This window comes from Dipteris shenzhenensis, chromosome 11 (assembly GCF_047967505.1).
Source record: "Dipteris shenzhenensis isolate YYH24624 ecotype China chromosome 11, Dip_SZ_1.0, whole genome shotgun sequence".
Taxonomy (NCBI): Eukaryota; Viridiplantae; Streptophyta; class Polypodiopsida; order Gleicheniales; family Dipteridaceae; genus Dipteris; species Dipteris shenzhenensis.
The window spans coordinates 17,445,743-17,465,633 of NC_141606.1; the positions used below are offsets into that span (position 1 = coordinate 17,445,743).

Genomic DNA, 19,891 nt, shown 5'->3' on the forward strand with positions numbered 1-19,891 from the left:
GAAAGAGAGCTTGGGATATTCGTAGGAATTTTCAAGAAGATTGGGTAGCCAAATATCCTTGGTTAGACGTAGAACAAGTGGACACTGGGGATGCACCAAAGTGGGCCATTTGTAAAATATGCACATGGGCAAGGAAAAAGGAGGCATGGTTACAATTGAAGATTGATATGATTGAGAAGCATTGTGAGAAGGTTTACAAGAAGATGAACACGAGCCACCATGCTGTTCTGCGTCACACCTGCACTCTAAGCCTGCTGTCCACTCCAAAGAAAATACAAGTAATGAAAAGAAAGTGATCAAAGAATGGGACAAGTAAAATAACCGCCACTAAAAAAATGAGATTGAGTGCAATAAGTTCTTGCTTGCACAAGAGTCCAATTTACGAGAGTTAGAGTTAGCTAAAGTGCATGTAATATGTAAGTAAAACAAATAGAACAATACATTAAATGGAAAGAAGTAAACTTACCATGGTTGCCTCGAACGCATACCGTCCACCTGCACCAAAGTGCGAAGTACCTACGACATCCAGCCGTCTCTTCGCAGCCCTCCTCTGACCCTCGAACATTTCAGCATGGTCCCTATGTTGCTTCTTGAAGTACTTCCAATCAGCTTTGTCTGCCCAGCTGGGTTTAGACAACCCCTTTGTAATGGAAGTACGCATGGTTGATCTGCGATGCTTTAGGACCAAACCCATGCGCTCGAGCATATAACTGTTATTAAACTCCACATTTGGCGGATTAGGAAATCTTTGTTTTAACTCATCGATCACCGCCTGCTTCTTTTGGCCATCTTGATACCGCCAATCGATATTTATGCCGCTCTTGAAGTGATGACTCATCAACCGCCTCATGGCGGCCATCACTGCTTTGCCCTTTTTGTCTTCTATTATCTCTCCGGCAGATGTGATTTGATAGGAGACATCCCCTGATGAGTAAGGGGGACTGACGGTAGCAGAGTCTGAAGGAGTGGAAGCTGCGCGACCGCTTCCGGATCGAGGAGTAGCTGTGGGAGTAGGAGAGGGAAAGGGACCTGACTGATACTGTGTCTCCGGACCAAGTGGAGACCTAAAGGAGCGTGAGTGTGCTGACTCGTCTACATCTCTTGAGTCAGCACAACATGAGCCGCCCATCCTACTCTTCCTTCCCTTGCGGGAGGCATGCGCAGGTGATGATTCCGCGGTCGAAGGGGCGCGAGGGGATGGCTGGGCTGTACGTCCACCCGTCGGTGTAGGGGAAGGAATTGCGGAGGTCCTCTGAGAGAGCAGAGAGAAGAATCTCGCTGCCTCCTCATCGCTCATCTGCGCTACAAACTCGTCGGGAGTCCCAACAAAGCCATGCGCGGCTAGCAAAGGAGTCCCCTGAGGGGTAGTCGCAGTGCTATGTGGAAGAGAGGTCGGACCAGGGGTAGTCACAGTGCTAGGACCGAGAGGAGTCGGACCAGGGGTAGTCCTCGGGGTAGTCGCCTGAGAGGAATCAAAGTCCTCTGGAGCATATAGATTGTGAGCTCTCCTCCTGCGAGGCTGTCCGTACTCGTCCGATGAGCGACGTGATCCCATGTCTAACATAGACACAAACACGAAAACAGAAAACAAATAAACAAACATGAGCATTCTCATAGGCATAGGCATAGGCAAGAAGAAAGAAGAGGGAAAGGAAAGAAGAGGGAAAGGAAAGAGGGAAAGAAGAGGGAAAGATAAGAGGGAAAGAAGATGTAAAGGAAAGAAAAGAATGAGAATGAGGAAATAGAGAATGAGAGAAAGGGAAAGAGATGAGGGAAAATAGAGAATGAGAGAAGGGGGAAATGAGAGAAGGGGGAAATAGAGTGGGAAATAGAGAATGAGCTTATGCAGAAATAGAGAATGAGCTTATGCTTCTCTCATTCTCTATTTCCGCATAAGCTCACGCATAAGCATGAGCTTATGCGGAAACTTAAGCATAAGCTCATGCACATGCATGAGCATAAGCATGAGACGGATGAGTTTCCGCATGCTTATGCTCATGTGGAAAAAGAGAAGGAGCTTATGCAGAAAAAGAGAAGGAGAGAAGCATCTCTCATTCTCTATTTCCGCATAAGCTCCTTCTCTTTTTCCGCATGAGCTTATGCTTATGCTCATTCTCTATTTCTGCATAAGCTCTTGCGGAAACTTCCGCATAAGCTCATGCTCATGAATAAGCATAAGCTCATGCTTATGCTCATGCGGAAATAGAGAAGGAGCTTATGCGGAAAAAGAGAAGGAGCTTATGCGGAATAAGAGAAGGAGCTCATGCGGAAACTTGCGGAAACTTGCATGCGGAATAAGAGAAGGAGCTTATGCGAAAAAAGAGAATGAGAGAAGCATATGCTTCTCTCATTCTCTATTTCCGCATAAGCTCTTGCGGAAACTTACGCATAAGCTCATGCTCATGAATGAGCATAAGCATGAGCTTATGCTTATGCTCATGCATAAGCATAAGCATAAGCTCATGCTTATGCTCATGCGGAAAAAGAGAAGGAGCTTATGCGGAAAAAGAGAAGGAGCACTTGCGGAAACTTGCGGATAAGCTCTTGCGGAAACTTGCGCATAAGCTCATACTCATGCATGAGCATAAGCATGAGCTTATGCTTATGCTTATGCTTATGCTTGCGGAAACTTGCGGAAACTCATGCTTATGCTCATGCGGAAATAGAGAAGGAGCATAAGCATGAGCATAAGCATAAGCATAAGCATAAGCATGAATGAGCATAAGCATGAGCTTATGCTTATGCTTATGCATAAGCATAAGCATAAGCTCATGCTTATGCTCATGCGGAAACTTGCGAAGGAGCTTATGCGGAATGAGAGAAGGAGCTTATGCGGAAAAAGAGAAGGAGCACTTGCGGAAACTTGCGGATAAGCTCTTGCGGAAACTTGCGCATAAGCTCATGCTCATGCATGAGCATAAGCATGAGCTTATGCTTATGCTTGCGGAAACTTGCGGAAACTTGCGGAAACTCATGCTTATGCTCATGCGGAAATAGAGAAGGAGCTTATGCGGAAAAAGAGAAGGAGCTTATGCGGAATAAGAGAAGGAGCTCATGCGGAAACTTGTGGAAACTTGCGCATAAGCTCTTGCGGAAACTTGCGCATAAGCTCATGACAAGCTCCTTCTCTCATTCCGCATAAGCTCCTTCTCTATTTCCGCATGAGCATAAGCATGAGCTTATGCTTATGCTTATGCATAAGCATAAGCATAAGCATAAGCATAAGCTCATGCTTATGCTCATGCGGAAATAGAGAAGGAGCTTATGCGGAATGAGAGAAGGAGCTTATGCGGAAAAAGAGAATGAGAGAAGCATATGCTTCTCTCATTCTCTATTTCCGCATAAGCTCTTGCGGAAACTTACGCATAAGCTCATGCGGAAGAATGAGCATAAGCATGAGCTTATGCTCATGCGGAAAAAGAGAAGGAGCACTTGCGGAAAAAGAGAAGGAGCACTTGCGGAAACTTACGCATAAGCTCATGCGGAAGAATGAGCATAAGCATGAGCTTATGCTCATGCGGAAAAAGAGAAGGAGCTTATGCGGAAAAAGAGAAGGAGCACTTGTGGAAACTTGCGGATAAGCTCTTGCGGAAACTTACGCATAAGCTCTTGCGGAAACTTACGCATAAGCTCATGCTCATGAATGAGCATAAGCATGAGCTTATGCTTATGCTTATGCATAAGCATAAGCATAAGCATAAGCATAAGCTCATGCTTATGCTCATGCGGAAATAGAGAAGGAGCTTATGCGGAATGATGCTTACGCTTATGCTTAAGCATAAGCATAAGCTCATGCTTATGCTCATGCGGAAATAGAGAAGGAGCTTATGCGGAATGAGAGGAGGAGCTTATGCGGAAAAAGAGAATGAGAGAAGCATAAGCTTCTCTCATTCTCTATTTCCGCATAAGCTTATGCGGAAACTTACGCATAAGCTCATGCTCTTGCTCATTCATGAGCATGAGCTTATGCTCATGCGGAAGAATGAGCATAAGCATGAGCTTATGCTTATGCTTATGCATAAGCATAAGCATAAGCTCATGCTTATGCTCATGCGGAAAAAGAGAAGGAGCTTATGCGGAAAAAGAGAAGGAGCACTTGCGGAAACTTGCGGATAAGCTCTTGCGGAAACTTACGCATAAGCTCTTGCGGAAACTTACGCATAAGCTCATGCTCATGAATGAGCATAAGCATGAGCTTCTCTCATTCTCTTTTTCCGCATAAGCTCCTTCTCTCATTCCGCATAAGCTCCTCCTCTATTTCCGCATGAGCATAAGCATAAGCATAAGCTCATGCTTATGCTCATGCGGAAATAGAGGAGGAGCTTATGCGGAATGAGAGAAGGAGCTTATGCGGAAAAAGAGAATGAGAGAAGCATAAGCTTCTCTCATTCTCTATTTCCGCATAAGCTTATGCGAAAACTTACGCATAAGCTCATGCTCATGAATGAGCATAAGCATGAGCTTATGCTCATGCGAAAATAGAGAAGGAGCTTATGCGGAATGAGAGAAGGAGCTTATGCGGAAACTTACGCATAAGCTCATGCTCATGAATGAGCATAAGCATGAGCTTATGCTTATGCTTATGCTTATGCTTATGCATAAGCATAAGCATAAGCTCATGCTTATGGTCATGCAGAAAAAGAGAATGAGAGAAGCTTATGCGAATGAGAGAAGGGGGAAATAGAGAAGGGGGAATGAGAGAAGCATAAGCATAAGAGAATAAGAGGGATGCGGAAATAGAGAATAAGGGGGAAAGGAAAGAGAGAAGGGAAAAGAGAGAGGGGGAAAGAGAGAATAAGAGAAGAGGGAAAAAAGAGAAGGGGGAAAATGAGAAAAAGAGAAGGGGGAAGAGAGGGTTCCTACGCCCATCACTGCAGCTAGCGCTTAAGGCGCTAGCTGCAGGCCAATGCAAATAACAAAAAGCTTAAATGGAAAGAAGAGGAAGCACTTACCTGTAAAAGTATGTCCCGCTCGGTGTAGTGGACTGGGCCCACAAAAGAGAGACTATGTCCCGCTCGGTGTAGTGGACTGGCCCTACAAAAGAGAGAAAACAACCCATTTTTTCAAATAAGATGTTAGTGGAAAGAGGAGATCACAAAAGCAACTTCTTGAAAGGAGACAAGGAAAGAGAAGATTGAGGAGACAAGGAAAGGAGGAGATTGAGGAGAAGAGAAGGAAGAGAAGGAAGAGAAATACAGAAAGAAGAGGTGAGTTTCTTTCTTTCTTTCTTGAAATTTCATTTTTTGTTTGAATCCTTTCTAATCAAGCATGAAAACTAGTTTAAAACTTTAGCAATACAAGTAGAAACACTCACAAAACCAAAGCTAACAAACAAACAACCTACATTGTTGAAAGAAACTCACCTTTTGAAGAACTTTCTTTCTGGAAACCAAAGAGGGAAAAAGGAGAGAGAGGGTGCACAAGAGGTAGGAGGAGGGTGAGGAGTGGGAAATAGGGTAGGAGGTTGCTTGGAATAGATGGGAGATCAGTGAAAATAGGTGGGAGGAGATTTTGGAGAGCTTACTTGAGAGATTAGGATAGCTTTGAGCAAAACGCCACGGGTTTCGGCGTTTCGGGTTTTAACCCACAGCGTCGCTATATAGCGACGCTTATTCGTCGCTATATAGCGACGCTTATTCGTCGCTATATAGCGACGTTTTTAATTGAAAACGTCGCTATATAGCGACGCTTTCAATTAAAATCGTCGCTATATAGCGACGGAACAGAGCGTCGCTATATAGTGACGCTTACTGTTTATTTTTTAATGAGGCCTCTTGTGACTCAAACATGCTATGCCTATAATTGTCAATATCTCCTCTTACTACATAGCCTTACTATATAGGATTTTTTGTTTCAATCCTTACTATATAGCGATGTCATTCTTTTTATATAGCCTCAAGAGAAGCTCAAATTAAACATGCTATGCTCATAATTGTGTACATCTCCTCTTCATGCTTATGTTTTGGTTTTATAAGTGTAGATGGAAGGGACGAGTGGAAGCTCATCCGATGATGCGCCAACGCCCGGGAGCACGAAGTGGCTTACGGAGAGGTTATATTGTCATTGCACTCATTGCAAGCGAGAAGTACGACATCAACGTCGTATTATCATGCGCCACTTGCAGATGTATGGGGAGGAGCCGGAACCAGTACCCCCCGTTGGTGTTGCACATGTTGATGGATCATCGGTAAGTCAAAGCTATTTAAGTTCACAATCTTATTGTATACCCGGAATTAGAAGATCTTCTATTTACACGAATGAGCTTATGACAGCATGACGAGGGTGACGAGGGTACACATGCCCGCATCAAGAGATGAAGCGAAAAAGATGCTAACAATGGTGGGTATGGATTATGATACCATCCATGCTTGCCATAATGATTGTATTCTCTTTCGTCGTGAGCATGGAGATTTGGCTAGTTGTCCAAAGTGTGGGGAACAACGATATAGAGATGACTTGCAGGGTGAGAGGATACCGGTAAAGGTCTTAAGACACTTTCCCATCATTGCAAGAATACAACACATGTTTCGATGCAAATCCATAGCAGAGTTGATGACATGGCATGCATCTCATCGGTCCACTGATCACACATTGAGGATTCCCGCAGATTGTGCGGCTTGGAAGCACATAGATAATCAGTGGCCGGACTTTGCGAGAGAGCCACGCAACTTACATCTTGGGCTAGCCATGGACGGCGTGAATCCTTTCGGGTTACGCTCGACATCTTGGTCGACATGGCCCATAGTCGTGGTGAATTACAATATCCCACCATGGCTAACAATAAAAAAGGGACACCTCATGCTTGCACTACTTGTGCCAGGAAAGTACAAGGCAAGAAACATGGACGTGTACATGGCACCTTTGATAGAGGAGTTACAGATATTATGGAGAGGAGTGCAGGTCTTTGATATTTCCAGAGCTCCTAGGCATACCAATGATATTTCCGTCAGGGGTATCTTGATGTGGACCATGCATGACTACCCAGGATATGGAGAGTGCGCAGGTACGTGGTTATGTCTTTAAATGTACAATGAGGGATTATGCTTTTTTTACTCTCTTTTGCACGCATGTCTTGTACTAACATATTCATGCACGCGTGCAGGGCTTGTTACAAGTGGGTACCATGCTTGTCCTGTTTGTGGACCCGCTCTGAAATCGCTTGCACGCTACTCCAAACACATGAGGAAAAATGTTTATGAAGGTCATGCTCGATACCTTCCGCTCGACCATCTCGCACGTGGAGGTCAGCTTGATCCACCACCATCATATTTGAAAGCAAGTGATTGGATTCAAGCTTGGAGGGAGAATGGAGAGGAACCTCCTCCTGCTATGAAGAGGCTATCGATCTTTCACGAGCTTCCTTATTGGGGTCAGTTACAAATCAATCATCTCTTGGATCCCATGCATATCTTTAAGAATGTGGGGGCTACCATTTGGGCACACTTGGTTGGTTCCAAGGACTCGAGAGGAGTGCGAGAAGACTTACGTGCTATGAATAGGATGTCTCGTTTGTGGCCCCAAGTGCATGCTTCAGGAAAAGTTGTCCTCCCGAAAGCAACGTGGATCCTCTCTACGAGGGAGGAGGCAGCGATCAAGGCAGACATTGCCTCTTTTCAAACACCGACAGGGTACATGCGTTGCTTGAAAGGAGCATTTTCAAAGGACAATAAGCTTAGTGGCCTCAAGTCCCATGATTGGCACAAGGTCTTACAGGTATTCTAATTAGAATTAGTGTACCGATAATAGTGATGCATTAGCGTAATTATTATTATGTTATATTGTTGACATGATTTCATTGTTGCTTTGATAGTTCATCCTTCCAATTACAATAAAAGGGTGCTTACAAGAAGATGTTAGAAATGCTATATTCAAGATCTGTGGTATTGTGAGGTATGCTTACTATCAATTCGCATTATCTATTTTCTTCATGGACATGTGAAATAGGTGGATATCTCAAATATCTTACATATGCATGGACATGTGAAATAGGTGGATATCTCAAAAAGAGATCTCTATATCGAGCATCGAGAAGGCTAGGGTGGAATCCATCGAAGCTGTATGCTTGCTTGAGAAGCACTTTCCCTCAAGCATTATGACAACTCAAGTCCACTTGCTTGTGCACATAGTTGATGAGGTGGCTATAGCAGGTACCGTTCATAATCGATGGATGTTTTTTGTCGAGCGGTTTATGAAAACTTTAAAGGGGTTTGTAAGACAAAGAGCAAGACCAGAAGCAAGCATGGCAGAGGGATGGCTTGTGCAAGAGTCATTAGTATATATCACAGAGTTTCTTGCATCCACGAATCCTGATATGCCGCAAGCTTGGCACAACAAGGATGATGATCGCATCATTGGCGAGGTCCCCCAAGGAAAAGGGATTGAAAGAAAGATGAGCGAAGAGCAAATGGAGAAATTCAATAAGTTTTGTATCCTCAATAGCCCTGAGATGCAGAAGTGGATTGAGAGATATGAAGTGGCCAAAGCAGAAAGAATAAATGCAAGGACGAGATTCAGAGTAATGTACAGGCGATCACAACCATATCCACGAGATCTGGCTCTTCTCCCTACTCACATGTCACTTGATTGGCTACAACTAGCTATACGTAAAGCCGAACGTGATGGAGAGACAATAAACGAGCGCGAGCGGGAGTTATCATCTGGATGTATGGTGCATGTAAGTTTCTTATCTCTTGATGTAATTAAGTAATTATTTGTGGCAATATATGCTATAAAATAGGTGCATCTTCATTGTTTTAATGATGCTCTTTTACAGTACAAAAAGTACAGTGCATTATGGTCATATGGACGACATTTTCGCATAGAACGCATCGATTCAAAGAGAGTCACGTATGATTGTGGAGTCATGGCTAACTTCACACAAGATAGCCGAGCAAGTGCTTCGGATACCAATCTTCTCTCCTCACAGTTGGATTATTGTGGAACCATACGCGACATCTATGAAATTGATTTCAGACGATTTACTATTTTCATTCTTGATGTAAAATGGTTTAGAACTACTTACAACGGTCCCCATGCAACTGTGAGAAAAGATGGTAGCGGTCTCTTTGCAATAGACTCCACCAAACATTGGACCGATGAAAGTGATACTTTTGTTCTTCCCGAGCACTGTGAGCAGGTGCATACTAATGATTTAATTAGTCGAAGCTTTCGTTTTTTAAGTCCATTGATATATATATAATTGACGACATTTGGCACGTGATTTTCCATCTTCAATATAGGTGGTTTTTCATCCGGATCGTTCTGATCCAAGATGGTGGTACGTGATCCAAGTTGCACCACGAAGTAAGCAGATTTTTGAAGATCGAGATGTGGATATGGAGATGCCACTACCAAATCCGGATCCTATTGATGAATCTAGCGAAGAAGATGTAGATCACCATATGAGGCAAGAGGAAGATGCGCATAATGACATCGCACGAGAGGAGGATGGAGATCACGATATTGACGAGGAAGACAACAATCGTCAAGATCAATCACCACACTTAAGCTTAATTGAAGAAGATGATCAAATACTTTTAGGTGAACGTACGATGCTAGAGTACGATGATGATATAGGAGATCAACTCGGTATAGAGTTGGAGATAGACTTGCTTGGCGCCTTAGACTTGGCTCAAGATGAAACAGTTGATGTAAATGCTCTTATTTAATTTGATTTTTCTCATCTCCAACTTGGACATGAATATATGAGCTTCAAAGGCTTGATGTACATGCTCTCATTTTTTATTTCTCTATGAGCTCAAACATGTATGAAAATTTAAAAAATTTTGTCATTGGAAGAAAATAAATTTTAAGGCTAAAAAAAAAAAAAAAACCTCTCTGTAAAACGTCGCTATAATATAGTCTCAGTGTCGCTATATAGCGACCTTTAAAAGTCGCTATATAGCGACTTTTACTAACGTCGCTATATAGCGACCTTTCAAAGTCGCTATATAGCGACTTTTACTAACGTCGCTATATAGCGACGCTTATTAAAAGTCGCTATATAGCGACGATTTACGACACCCGATTTTTATACCGACGATTAACGCTAAGCGGGCGCTAATCGTCGGTACGTAAACGTCGCAATAGGATGCGTGTGTAGTAGTGTATAGAGTAAGTTGAAATTGGTTTGGTATGCTTTATGTAGTGTAGTATTATGATTTCAAACATGAAATAAGGGCTTGGTTTAGGAGTGGTGTCTGGTTTCTGCGCTCACAAGGCAGGGGGCTAAGAGGCACCATGACCTAGGACCAAGTTTCTTAGATCTAGTTGACAAGCTGAAGAAATGTATGCTTATTTATTTTTTAAAAGTTTCTATTGTGAATATGCATATGCATCATTGTCTGTGATGTGCTCTTTCTTTCTTAATGTATTTATTGGTGCATTGTATAGAGTAAGTTGAAATTGGTTTGGCATGCTTTATGTAGTGTAGTATTATGATTTCAAACATGAAAGAAGGGCTTGGTTCAGGAAGTGGTGTCTAGTTCCTGCACTCACAAGGCAAGGGGCTAAGAGGCACCACGACCTAGGATCAAGTTTCTTAGATCTAGTTGACAAGCTGAAGAAATGTATGCTTATTTAATTGTTAAAAGTTTCTATTATGAATATGCATATGCATCATTGTCTGTGATGTGCTCTTTCTTTTTTAATGTATTTATTGGTGCATTGTATAGAGTAAGTTAAAATTGGTTTGGCATGCTTTATGTAGTGTAGTATTATGATTTCAAACATGAAAGAAGGGCTTAGATCAGGAAGTGGTGTCTGGTTCCTACGCTCACAAGGTAGGGGGCTAAGAGGCACCACGACCTAGGACCAAGTTTCTTAGATCTAGTTGACAAGCTAAAGAAATGTATGCTTATTTATTTTTTAAAAGTTTCTATTGTGAATATGCATATGCATCATTGTCTGTGATGTGCTCTTTCTTTTTTAATGTATTTATTGGTGCATTGTATAGAGTAAGTTGAAATTGGTTTGGCATGCTTTATGTAGTGTAGTATTATGATTTTAAACATGAAAGAAGGGCTTGGTTCAGGAAGTGGTGTCTGGTTCCTGCACTCACAAGGTAGGGGGCTAAGAGGCACCATGACCTAGGATCAAGTTTCTTAGATCTAGTTGACAAGCTGAAGAAATGTATGCTTATTTATTTTTTAAAAGTTTTTGTTGTGAATATGCATATGCATCATTGTCTATGATGTGCTCTTTCTCTTTTAATGTATTTATTGGTGCATTGTATAGAGTAAGTTGAAATTGGTTTGGCATGGTTTATGTAGTGTAGCATTATGATTTCAAATATGAAAGAAGGGCTTGGTTCAGGAAGTGGTGTCTGGTTCGTGTGCTCACAAGGCAGGGGGCTAAGAGGCACCACCACCTAGGACCAAGTTCCTTAGTTCTAGCTGACAACCTACAAAAATATATGCTTATTTATGTTTTTAAAGTTTATGTTGTGAATATGCATATGCATTATTGTTTGGTATGCATGATGTGATGTGATCCTTCTTTTTTTAATAAGTTGATACCAATTTCATGTAGCTTGGGCTATGGTAAAGTTGTTCCATTTCTTAGATTTAGAACTGTTTTTGAATGCTTTTTTGTTTTGATCCTACATATGGTTTAGGGATGGAAGGATCTAAGCATAAGGCTATTGATTTTGAGTTATCTAAAGGACAATGGAAGTATGTCAATCAGGTCCTTTAAGATGAGCTTCTTGCAGAGATAAATAACATGAGTACAAAGGAGATGGAGATGACCATAGAAAGCACTTCTAGATTGCATACTCTAAAGAGCAAAGTTGTTTTGAATACAAGGCATCAAGTAGAACTGGATCCTAACAGGAAACACCTTGTAGGGATCACAAAATGGGACACTGATGTTATGCTATGGGTAGAGAGCAACATTGGGAATGTCTTGGCTCGGTTTAATGAAGCACGCACAAGGAACCCAACATTTGCAAATGATATTAATGAGGAAAAGATGCATTTATGGAACTCCTTCTGGGCTAAAAATAAGACAAAGGTTATAAGATCAGATGTGAAAACCATACTAGCTGTAAGTTGGGAGAAAAAGTCAGCAATTGTTTTCGGAAGGGCGGAGGAAGTAGCGAAAGGAGAAGAAAGTGCAAGGATTTTGAATGGAAAAATGTGAGAAGTGCAAGGTAGTGATTCTCAAAAGCTACAGATCAAGGCAAGTCATATAAGCAATGTGTCCTTCATGATGTACATAACTGAAAATGAGATCCAAGTTGGTGAAAAGATAGGTTCTGGCACATATGGATTTGTCTACAAAGTACAACTCACAGGTGCTCTAGGATTATTACAACATATATGCTATGCTGGAAAGCAATATAAGGGTGACATAGGGGATCATACACGAGAGGCAAGGAAGGAGGGACAAATGCAAATTCGGCATCCTGTGCTTGTTCATGTTATTGCAGCAACTCCAGAAGAGCCCTTGTGGACTATCACACCATATTTTAATGGTGGTAGCTTGATGCACTTCATGAGAACTTTACCATATGAGCAAGGTAGGTTTAGGCGCTATGTTGACATAGTCCTAAAAAGAGGCAAAGAAACGAAGGCAAGGGCACAAGGAACATTGGAAGATGTATGCACAAGGGAGCAAATAGAGCAAATTAACTACTTTAGTTGAAATGTGCACCACATTATACATGCACTCATTGCTGGTTTAGCAAGGTTACATAAGGATCAATGGATTCATATACATCCTGGTAACATTCTGTTAGATTTCATAGCAAATGGTGCATGTAGAGTTGGCATAATTGATTGGGGGATGGTACTAGTTTCTTCAGAGACTAGTACAGCTTTTAAGGATATGAAGAAGACACCTCTAGAGACTGACCAACAATTTACACAAAGGAAGCATAAGAAAGAGCAAGAGCATGCACGAAAGAAGTGGTTTGCACCTAAGCTTCAATGTTTTTCTAGGAGAGGTGTGTATAGCCCTCAGTCAGACATATATGCATTAGGATTTATAATTACAGAGATTATATAGTTTTGGAAAGATGCAGTTGGGTATTTTGAACAGTCTCGCCACATGCCTGATAGTGCACTATTAAAGTGTATTAAAAAACATGCCTTTGAAAAGATGATGACTGAGAATTCTATAGAGAGAATAGCACTTATGGATACCTATAGTATCCTATCAACATTTGGATGTAATGCAAGTCTAGCAATGCGGCCCCTTGATGAGATGAATGTTGCTTTGAAACTAGCAACATAGAAAATATACTTAGTCTACCTTTGAATGTTGCTTTGGATGTAATGCAAGTTTAGCAATGTGGCCCCTTGATGAGATGAATGTTGCTTTGAAGCTAGCAATATCTTGTTGTTGTATTCATGTGGTGGACTTACAGTATTCATTTTGTATTCATATAGTAGATTTGTATGAAAATAAATCAAAGTATTTCTTCTCTTGGAAGATGAGTTATACTTGATTTGCAACGCACTTGAAGTGCACATATAAGGATAAGAATTATTATGCTATTTTTTCAACATGTGTTTAGAGAAAAGAAATTATGTTCTATTTTATGCTCAACTAATAAAGACAATTTTTCAAACAGATACTTATCATGGGAAGAAAGAAGAAGGTTCAAGCTCTAGAGAAAAATACAAAAATGACATCTTTCTTATTACCTTCTACATCATTGGGCACTAATATAAACATGTTTACAACATCAAGTACACCAGAGAATTTACTTTCAAGTTCATCATCCATGAATCATGAAGCAATTTATGGGACTCCTGAACATGCTTTGGGCACAATGCATCATGATAGAAATCAATGTTCTCGATCACTGCTTAACGATGATAGTTTTTATAGGGATTTGAGTTTTCAAGTCTTGGAAGCAGGGAAGACAGGATCACAAAACTGTAATCAAGGGAATGCAATTGGAATTGAAAATTCATCAGCTGGCACATCATTAACAAATAATGAGGTAGTGGATTTAACTAGATTGGAAAGTGGAAAAATGTCAGAAATAGTATCATCAATGTCAACAGCAACTAAAGAAGCCATTGAGAATGCATGATCACAAAATTGCAACTCTTCAAGTAAGCAGAAGAGAAAGAGAGCTTGGGATATTCGTAGGAATTTTCAAGAAGATTGGGTAGCCAAATATCCTTGGTTAGACGTAGAACAAGTGGACACTGGGGATGCACCAAAGTGGGCCATTTGTAAAATATGCACATGGGCAAGGAAAAAGGAGGCATGGTTACAATTGAAGATTGATATGATTGAGAAGCATTGTGAGAAGGTTTACAAGAAGATGAACACGAGCCACCATGCTGTTCTGCGTCACACCTGCGCTCTAAGCCTGCTGTCCACTCCAAAGAAAATACAAGTAATGAAAAGAAAGTGATCAAAGAATGGGACAAGGAAAATAACCGCCACTAAAAAAATGAGATTGAGTACAATAAGTTCTTGCTTGCACAAGAGTCTAGCAAAAATAAAAGTGAACGATCATTGAAAAAGCATTGGGAATGTATTGATTATCAGGTTGATAGAGAAAAGATAGTGCAATTCTCAACTATCATGCAAATATTGAAGCAAGGCCACTCACTGATAGACTTCTCGGGTTACCAATCATATCTTCAATTTTTGGATGTTCCTAATTTGGCAAGCTTGCATTGGTCAAGGAGTAGCGTAACAGATATGGCTAACCACATGAACCAAGTCATAATTGATGATTTAAAGGAGACTTTAAAACTTGCAGACTTTTTTCTGTGTCATTGGATGAGTACATAGCTGTGGATACTACATCGTGGTTGGGAATGCATTTGTACGTGGTAGAAAACAATAAGAGAAAACCATATTTTTTACATGTACACAAACTTAATTCAGAATCCAATGCTAATAACTTAGTGCAAGTTTTGATCCAAGCTTTAAAAGAGTATGGAGGCATGATAGAGTCTGAGATGGTCAAGAAACTTATTTGTTTTGCATGTGATGGTGCTTCAGTCTTGCAAGGTTGTCGAAATGGTGTCTCTGTATAAATAGAAACAAAATATGCTCCTTACTGTGTTGGGATACACTGTATGGCTCATCACACAAATCTATCTTACAAAGTTGTGTCCACATTTCCATCAGTACAATGAATCGAGACATTGGTTAAAAAAAGCTACTCTTACTTTTGCAAGAGTCCAAAAAGATACAATCAATTTAGAGTTATTGCAGAAGCACTAGGTATAAAAGGGAGGAAGATTTTGAAGAATGTGGATACTAGATGGATATCTTTGGTTCAGCCAGTGAAGAGATTATGGGACGAATACAAGACTTTGGTCTATTTAATGCACATGGCGGCAGAAGAAGAGGTTGAAAAGGTAGATATTTTGTATCATAAATTGACCTACATAGATTCGATATTGGGATTGTGTGGAATTAATCCACTTTTAGACAAAATGAATATGTTGAGTAAAATGTCGCAATCGAAGGATATTTATATCAATGAATATGTCAAGGCAATAAAACTCACTAATTTGAGTATAACAACAGCATATGATAAGAAGTTAAGCTCCAGTTTTCAAGACGAGAAATTAATTAAAGATTGGAAAAGTTTAATAGACCTAGATGGGGATTCCTCACTTTTAACATGTGATCAGGAAGGACATGTTTGCCTTCGTGCAAACAATCAGGTTTTCAGGATGACGAGAGAAAACAAACGACACAGAAGACTACAATACATTAAAAAAGAGGCTTTTTTAAAGAAAGTACAAACAGTGAAAAATGCCCTTAGTGAAGTTGCAAGTGCAATGGTAGATGAGATTAGAAGTAGGTTTCCACGAAATGACCTAATGGAAGCATTTACTATCATATTTTCACATTTTTGGGTCAATGGATCTTATGAAAGTATCAAAGCAGGTCTAAAGAATCATTTGGATGCTCTTAAAAAACACTTTGGATAGGACATTGACATGGACAATATAAAGTACAATGGTTTATTCGATTTTGGAAAGCTTTATTCACAGTCTTCCCTTTTTGGAGAAGTCATGCACCAGCAAAGTAATTTAATGGAAAACGTTTAAATGCAAGGTTCGATGGTTCAGCTTTGGAATGAGCCCTCTCGTAGTACATTCCTACAAGATAACATTTCTGAGTACTTCAAGCTTGCAAATTTATGTCAAACCTTTATTCTTGGCTCAATTGAGGATGAAAGGTGTTTTAGTACTCTCGGTTACTTGAAGAATAAGCTTGGTAATAAGCTAGATGATAACTTAGATCCTAGCTTGAGATTATACTCTTGTTCTTATGATGTTAGTAGCTTTCTGTATGATAGAGCATTAGCACTCTGGAAGTCAAGCTGTAAAAGAAAAGGCTATAATTAGCTTTTTTGGACTATTTAAACTAGACTTTGAGAATTTTCTTCCCCCATTGGATTTGAAGGATATTCATTATCCTTAAACAATTTTATGTTTTGTATACTCTACAGTATCCTAAATGCTAGCTCTTTCATGTATTTTGAAATTATGTAAAACGAAAAAGACAGAGTTTTCAATATAACTAGTTTTTAGCATATTTGTAAAATTGAAAGTTTTTCAAATGCCCTAGAATATTTAGCCAAGTTTTGAAACAAAAATTATAACAAAAGATATAATTCGCCAATTCTTTGAAACTTTTAAAAATATGAAAATTTTTGCCAGTATATTATAATACTATATTTCTATACCTTCGATAAAAACATCCTTGATATATAGCATTTTCAAGAATACGTAGTAATGAACATCAAACTATTCTTGGGATTTAATATACTATCTCTAGAAATATGGACCAAGACTCAGAACTTTACCTTAATGAAACTAGAACGCAAGAGTCAAGACCCTATCATATCCATTAACCATAAAAATATTCCACGATCAAAAATTTTAACAAAATGGTCTCTAGTATTATTGCAAAAACAAGCTTCCTCAAACTTTTATTTAAAAAAACAAGGTGAATGATATTTAATCATTCATAAGGCCTACCCAAGATTAAAAAAAGTAAACAAAAAGGAATCCACTAAAATGGTGTGAAGGAGGAGGAAATAAAGGGGGGAGAGAGAGAGAGAGAGAGAGAGAGAGAGAGAGAGAGAGAGGAGGGTGTGGGAGAAAAGGTTGAGGAGATAAAGAAGGAAAGAGAGAGAAAGAGAGGTGAGAGAGAGAGAGAGAGAGTCAACCACTTTAAAGTCTGCATTCAAGTCCAATGAAGAAGAGGCCAATAGGAAAAATGCACTTCCAAAAATTCAAGAAATGTGCATTCAAGTCCAATGAAGAAGAGGCTAATAGGAAAAATGCACTTCCAAAAATTCAAAAAATGCCTAATTTTTGCTTTGCCAAAATCTCATAGTTGCTAAGGCTACCCTGAGGGCAGACCAAAAATAAATTAAATGCCATATATTACAAGGGGGGACACCCATGGCCTAAGCTGTTAGAGCAAGGAGATGCAGCTGTTTAGACCAAAGAACCAATGCTGACAAGAGGGCGACTAGTCACTGGGGATTACGTAATACTTGAAATCAAAACAGAATAGAGCTATATATATACTTCAAATCAAGACAGAATAATAGATCCATCTGCCATAAGTATGCTGACGATCCTACTGGAGCTGCTTCCTGCAGGGTGCGGTGGTGAGGAAATTGGGTGAGGGAGAGGAGAAACCCGCGTTGAGGAAGAGGTCCGTCATGGCCCGGTACATGGCGTCCGTCATGTGTATCCCGTCCCAGCTCACGTAGTGCTGGGGATCAGAACAAGGCGTGATGGAAGGAGTGGCGGAGGCGGGGGCAGCGTGGCTGTTCCGTAAGAGCGCAGGACCCAAATCGAAGCAAGCATCCTTTACGTTAGTGAACCCGTAATCAGAGACATGCTCTAACACATGCAAGTATGCTCCCGTCGTATCCAAAAAGACGAGCTCCACATCTGGATGGTTTGCCGCTGCTTCCTCCACCACCTTCTGCAACAATTGGTTGTGCTCATCACTCACTGCACTCACCCCTGCTACACAACCGTGGGCATCATATATGCCCGACTCTGGGGCACTCGATCCAGACATATTCATCAGGTGGATGTAGATGCTCATGCAACCCATAGGAAACTCCCCCTGCACCACTACTCTCTTTAATCCGCTGCTCAGGATCGCTTCTAAGGAGTCGTTCAGTTTTTGGACCACCTGTGGGGCGAGAGCGGCTACGACGGCGGGAGATTTTCCAGACAGAAAGGCGTAGTTGTAGTCATTGCCACCCATTTCGCCAAAGTATACCCACGTCTTTCCGAGATTACGAACGCCGAGTTGCGCTATGTCGTCCTGAAACCATTTGAGCTCATCGTCGAGTGAATATTGCGTCAAAGTCGTTGCATTGGCTAATTCCTTGAGCACAGCCGGCGCCAGAGCAGTGGAGCCTGCTACGGCAAAGTTGTCGCTCGTACGTATTCCAGCTTGCTGCTGGAGGTGAGGAAGCACGAGAGACATGTTGAGAGCTTCGCACAAGAAGTCGAGCATGAGTCGTCCGTTGCTGAATCGGCCAGTCGGCTGGCCAAAGAAGGTGCTGCCGTAAGGCAACGAATTGGCGACGGCGAACGTAGTACTGTCGATTATGATTGCGTTCCCAGTGTCCGTGGTAGAATCTCCAAAAGCATATACTGATGAATAGCACTCGGTTTCTGTCGGTGTTGACGCTGGAGGTACCGGACGTGCTGCTGGAGTACCAACGAGATGGGAAGCTAGCAAGAGAGCTAACAAGGTGGGAATCAAATAAGACTTCAGAGCCATGGCTTATTAGTAGATGTTGGCAGCCGAGGATCAGGATGGCGTGAATGAGGGACGAGAGATGGCAAAGCGAGATGTTGCAGTCGAGGCTGAGGATGGCGTGAATGAAGGGACAGAGATGGGAGCCTCGTATATAAAGACTTTCTTCCAAAAGCATGGACTTGCTTTCTCTTCCAAAAGCATTGGTTGGAAGAGAAAGCATGGACATGCTTTTGGACTTGCTTTCTCTTCCAAAAGCATGGACATGCTTCCCATGGTAATACAAGAGAAAAATCAAATCTTCATGGTGGATATCTTTGGAGCACACAAAAAGCATCGGAATGATCACATTGATTATCCCTTTGTTGAGAGGAGACCTTGATAAACAATCTAGAGAGATCCTAGAATTTCTACCTTAAAGTTCTAAGAAGCAATTACAATGCAAGCAATTAAGATTGAGAGGAGGAAGCTACAAAGCAACACTAGGACAATATGGGGACAACAACAACACATAATCTAGAATGCAAACTTTCATTCCATCTAGCTTCCGTAGCATGTAATGGAATAACAAAAATATGGGCTTCAAGTAGTGAATCTAGGAATAGCAGCATTCAGTTGTTGGGTAGATGATATTTGAATTGTATGTCTATTTTTTAGGGTAAATGTAGCTTCCTCCCAAACATTAATGCTATCACATGATAGTAGCCCATAGCCTCCATTAGGGTTTAGGAGAGCACATGGTTGTGATTCGTTGACTTCTCACTTGATTAGTCTAGGTTAGCCCATAGCCTCCATTAGGGTTTAGGAGAGCACATGGTTGTGATTCGTTGACTTCTCACTTGATTAGTCTAGGTTCTATCTACACATCCCAATTTCGCTACTCAGGCACAACGAAGGTCTAGGTTCCTTAGTCTCTTTGCAACTATGTATGCTACTTTGGTAGAACTACGCTTGGAACCCTAGCTGCACCTAGGCTTTCAATCCCAACTCATTTCCTCCTTGTCCTTGATTCTTATTGCCTTGCGCTAGCTTCCTGGTCCTAGCCTTCACATGTTCCTATTTGTACTACCCCCTTGGTTCCACACTACAGCATGTCTCAACCTAGACTAACATTTTGGTTTCTTTGGTTCTTGGGGTCCTTGAGCATGTCCCTTCCTAAACA

At 41.1% G+C, this 19,891-nt stretch overlaps 1 protein-coding gene across 1 annotated transcript; it reads right to left on the minus strand.

Annotated features, from left to right (window-relative positions):
- Positions 1–17,583: 17,583 nt before the first annotated feature.
- On the minus strand, positions 17,584–18,753 carry LOC147896693 (GDSL esterase/lipase At1g28570-like). The gene has a single exon (XM_087381937.1). The coding sequence runs from the start codon at positions 18,751–18,753 to the stop codon at positions 17,584–17,586; it is 1,170 nt and encodes a 389-aa protein (XP_087238063.1).
- Between the last annotated feature and the right edge of the window lie 1,138 nt (positions 18,754–19,891).

Bases quoted from the DNA above. Each gene is read 5' to 3' on its own strand.
- LOC147896693 (XM_087381937.1), bottom strand. From the start codon at position 18,753: ATGGCTCTGAAGTCTTATTTGATTCCCACCTTGTTAGCTCTCTTGCTA.